The 4491-nt window shown below is 37.9% G+C and overlaps 1 protein-coding gene across 1 annotated transcript in view; it reads right to left on the bottom strand.

Moving 5' to 3' along the window:
• Positions 1-3689, bottom strand: part of ZNF277 (zinc finger protein 277) — a 33063-nt gene extending 29374 nt beyond the window's left edge. The window contains 2 exon segments of the mRNA XM_010173928.2: positions 3102-3325; positions 3629-3689. Of these exon segments, the coding sequence (XP_010172230.2) occupies positions 3102-3325; positions 3629-3689 (285 nt within the window).
• Positions 3690-4491: the final 802 nt, after the last annotated feature.

Below are 4491 nucleotides of genomic sequence, written 5' to 3'. Positions count from 1 at the left end.
AGTTGATTTGCTCTCGCTTTTTTCCATCCTCTAAATTCTTAAGAGTTTTGTGTTTTGTTTTTGTTTTTTTTTTTTAACTCTAGTCTGTTTTTTCTTCCTTTAATCTAGTTTTCCAATTCATTACATTCATTCAGCTTCATTAAAACTGGGTTTAACCATCCTGTCAAAGTGAAGAACTCAGTAAGACAGATTTGCATTAAGTTTTACATAAACACTGTGACCTATTCACATCTTCAGACAGAAGTGCCACTCAGATGCATCTTTACTGAAAAGATATACTATAGAGTACTCTCAAATTCCCAAAATACTGTGGTCTGTGTTCTGCAAGATGCAGACAGGAATCTGAAACCAGTAAAAATACCAACTTGTCAAAAGTGAGGTTTTGGCAGGTCTCCTGTGGAGTTACAGTGAAAACTGTAGCTTGGCAGACAACTAGAAAGACAGAAAAACGAAGTCCCCAAACACCTGGGGGTGGGATAGCAGACAGAGTAAGGAAAGTCCTAAACACATCTCAAAGTTTTAACCCGTGAACTACCACTGTTTAGAAACATCCTTGTACCATCATTGTATCATAGCAACATTAACAATCCCTAACTGAGATTAGGTTCCCATTGAACTAGAAGCTACTGTCTAACCAACAAGAAATCATCACTTTCCATTATATGATAAAGGAAACCAAGCAATCCTTGTGCTAATTATTCAGAATCTTACTGTAAAAAAAAAATAAAAAATCTGAAAATGCTTAAGTGCATGCTCATATTTATACTTACAATGTGTGATATAAATCGTGTGAGAGTCATTAAGGTAAAGGCTAACCAAATAATGACAGCTTCCTACTGACATGCAATCAAATGAGGAAAAGAATTGTAAAAAATCAGATATTATTACGAGGAATTTCTAAATAGTTGTAGCTTTTAATACTTGTGCAATCTAAAGGTTTACTTGCCACAGCTACCACATCTCATGGTGGTTCATATTACCTCTATTTATCATCTGTCTTACTATATGAGGACTTGAACTGCAGCAGCCAAGGAATCAGTAGATACTTGTTTCTGCTAACTTTGACATGGAAAGGATTAACCACCGGTACAGCAGACAGCTATGTACAGTGAAGCTAGCATGCATGGCTGAAGCTCATTCAGAGGTATCATTAGATGTCAGTTAGTGAGAGGTGAGCGTTTTGTTGTCCCCTGCCTACTCTACTGTTCATAACGCACAATGAAACAGTCTTGCTGCTACACAGAACAGTAAGTCTTCCAGAATAAGTCATCCCTGACCTTTTAGGACACAAATGTGCTAATGAAGGGATTTCAAGATGTCATTTAGTCTGTCCCCTGCACTGAAATAAATGAACACTGTTCAGACACCTAACCATAACTGTCTGTGCTATGAACCTGACTGTTAAGGGATTTCATATCATAAGACTTAACCCAAATAATCAGTGATCAAATAAAGCCAAAGTCTTGTCCTACTTCCAGGGAGGGAAAGTGAGTGATCATTGTCCATGAGTGATCATGTCCAGTCATGCAGTGGAAGCTTATTACTCTTATCTCTTCCCTTTGCCCTAATGCCAACTTATCTTTATTCTTCCAAATTTAAAAAAAAAAAAAATTCCATTAGCATTGCTCTTCTCTGGATTCTCCATTTCTTGTAGTTCTGTCAAGAAATGTATTCCTAAAACTGATTGTAACTCATTGCTAAGTATAAAAAATACTATGTTTCCATAGTTGTTTCCTGCTATTTTCCACATCTCAGTTTAACACCTCAGATTATACTTCCTTTTTTTGTGCATAGTATTAGACTGTTTCACTGATATTCAGTACAGTAAATAAGAGAAGGCACACTTCAGAGTGTGGGCCACTGGGGCCTGGGGCCACTTTCTATAAGATTTGGCTACCTTCCAATTACATTAGCAGCAAAAAGAATCTAAATGGACCTTTTATTGAAAAGGTGATTTTAAAATACATTTCTATTAATGCAGAATAATCCCACAAGCACACTTAAACTGGCAGTCCATGACTGAGCAGCTCTTATCCCTTTATTTATCTGAGGAAACTAGTATTATCTCCAAAGAACGTTGCATTCTTGTTCTGCCTGCTTTCAGCATAAAACCAAACAAAAACAAGTATCAGTTTTCAATTTGAACCAATGTTAAGCTCATACATCCAAATAAGGATTTATATGGCTTACAATTCTCTTCCTAAACATCACCTTAATTTTTTTTTTTTTTTTCATCTTGATAGACTCAAGTTACTGACTTTGGTTGAGTAACTAATGACAGAAGACGTATCAGAAAACTCCTCTTAGTTGAGAAATTACCCAGCTAACTTTTCAACACTGCAAAAGAACTACCTACAAACTGGCAGGTACTGTCTAGCCTACCGCCTGGCCCATACATTGCTCTGTGTGACAGCAAAGTGCCAAGCAAGTGCCTAGTCTCTGAAGTCACAAGCCAGCTGGGGCCATGCCAGCTACTGGAGGAAGTTAAGAAAGAGAAAGCCAAATGTGACCCTGCTGGGATGATCAATGACACAGCTGTAGAAGGAGTCACAGTTGTACGTAGATCACAGTACTGTAAAGTATAGTTAAGGATTAAATGTGATTTACATGGGGGAAATGCTGGCATCCTGAAAATAGGGCAAATTAATTTCTTCCCAGAATGTGAGAGATCCTGTACTGAGCAGCTTCTATGTAAAATACACAGCTTTAGGACATTGTATAGGGGTAGAAATAGTCTTGTCCTATACAAATAAAACCCAAAATTAGGAGAGTTGATTGTCTAAAACATGCTTTACGAAATAAACAGCTTTCTAGCTTATACACAACTTGTTGCTTAGTGACAGGACCCAAAAAGTCTGTAGGATATGTCAAAGAATGTGTAACACAGGAATTGCCCTGTACTCTAATATTGAGTCCCCTGGTCCCAGCAACATCTAGGGACTGGAGAATGGGGGCGAATGGGAAAACAATTTTACAATCCAGCAACAAAAAGCTCATCAAAAAAGTTAAAATTCCTCCCACAACACTCTACTGCTTTTTAAAGTATTTTAAAAAGATAATCTCTAGTTTTATGAAGCTTATATATCTGCATACATACACACTTATTTTAAACAATATAATCCTTACCTTCTAAAATCTGCAACCAGTTTCACATCTGCTATGACAAGCTTGTGTTCAATAATCATGTGCTTCAGGAGCTGGTTTTGTTCTGCTAAGAGATAGCATTCGTTGCAGAAAATACAAGGCACATAGGGAGAACTTTCCACAGCAGCAACACCACCTGGGCTTTCTGGCAGAGACAGAGGCTCCAAAATACACTCTGTATCTAAAATAAATAAAAAAGAATAATTAATTTTGACTGAGTGAATAAATCTACATCACTTGGAGTACTTTTAGGCAGTACATGTAAAACTTGTTTTGTTGGGTTCCAGTTTTGTTGCACGGGTAACTCCAGCAACAAGGTGCTTGGAAGTTAGTTGACTCTATTACTTCCAAGAAGGATGGTGGGAGGTTAGCACAGGACAGTCCTCAAGTATCTGCTCCAACTGAAAATCCCAGCTGACACCAAGCCAATCAGACACAAGCCCTCCACTTATTACTAAAGGAAGTTTTATGATGAGAAACCTACTTTTCTTCCTCTCACTATCTAGTCTACCTGTTGATATGAATGACTCTGCCGCATTCCTCATACTATCAGGAAGGCTTTAGACTGTATAGCACAAACTGTTTTGTATGTTGATTTCTCCTAATTATACTTTTATTTATTGCACAATACTTCTATCATTTTCTGATTGACTCTCGAAGGTCTGTATGCATGTCTTGCCTTTTTTTTCCCCATTAGCATCTCACTTACTGTTCTGTGACAAAGGAAAAGACTATTCTTGATAAAGATTACTGCCACATGCCCACTGAAACACTTTTTAACTGTACAGATGTTGAGGATGGGCCAGCCATGCCCCATGTGGAAAGGTCAATGGCCTATGTGTGTACTATACTACACCAGTTAGACATAAGTTGCAGCACACAGAGGTGAGTCACCGGCTGATATTCTCCTGTTTGTAGTTCAACAAGTGGGTGGTTTGCACAGTAGTATTGCAAACAAGCAGTTTGACCCAGGGTATACGTCTGTGTGTCCCCATTTAAACAACAGCAGTGTAAATTCATAAGCCACTCCACTGGTATAAATTAGTGTAATTCATTAAGAAACTGTGTGACCAGCAGATTTCAACAGCTGGCCCCATTGGCCTAGCGAAATTCCAGTTGTCCAGAAATAAACCATGGTGTTAATTTTCCAAACAAATCATACCTTAGTCTTTGGTAAGGGTTTATCTTGGAAACAAATGCCAATTTCAGTTTGGTTTCATTTGATTTTAGCAACATCAATTTTGGACAGCAAAAGGAGAGTACAAGCAAGCAGAAAAGTCTTCCTAATAGTTCCTACACTCTGAGGAGGGAAACTTAAAAGAAAACATCATGGGTCTCCTTGATTCC

The sequence above is a fragment of the Antrostomus carolinensis genome, unplaced genomic scaffold (genome assembly GCF_000700745.2).
Source record: "Antrostomus carolinensis isolate BGI_N321 unplaced genomic scaffold, ASM70074v2 scaffold8168, whole genome shotgun sequence".
NCBI lineage: Eukaryota > Metazoa > Chordata > Aves > Caprimulgiformes > Caprimulgidae > Antrostomus > Antrostomus carolinensis.
The sequence above is the reverse complement of the archived record's forward strand: the minus strand, read 5'-3'. Positions and strand labels throughout refer to the sequence as shown.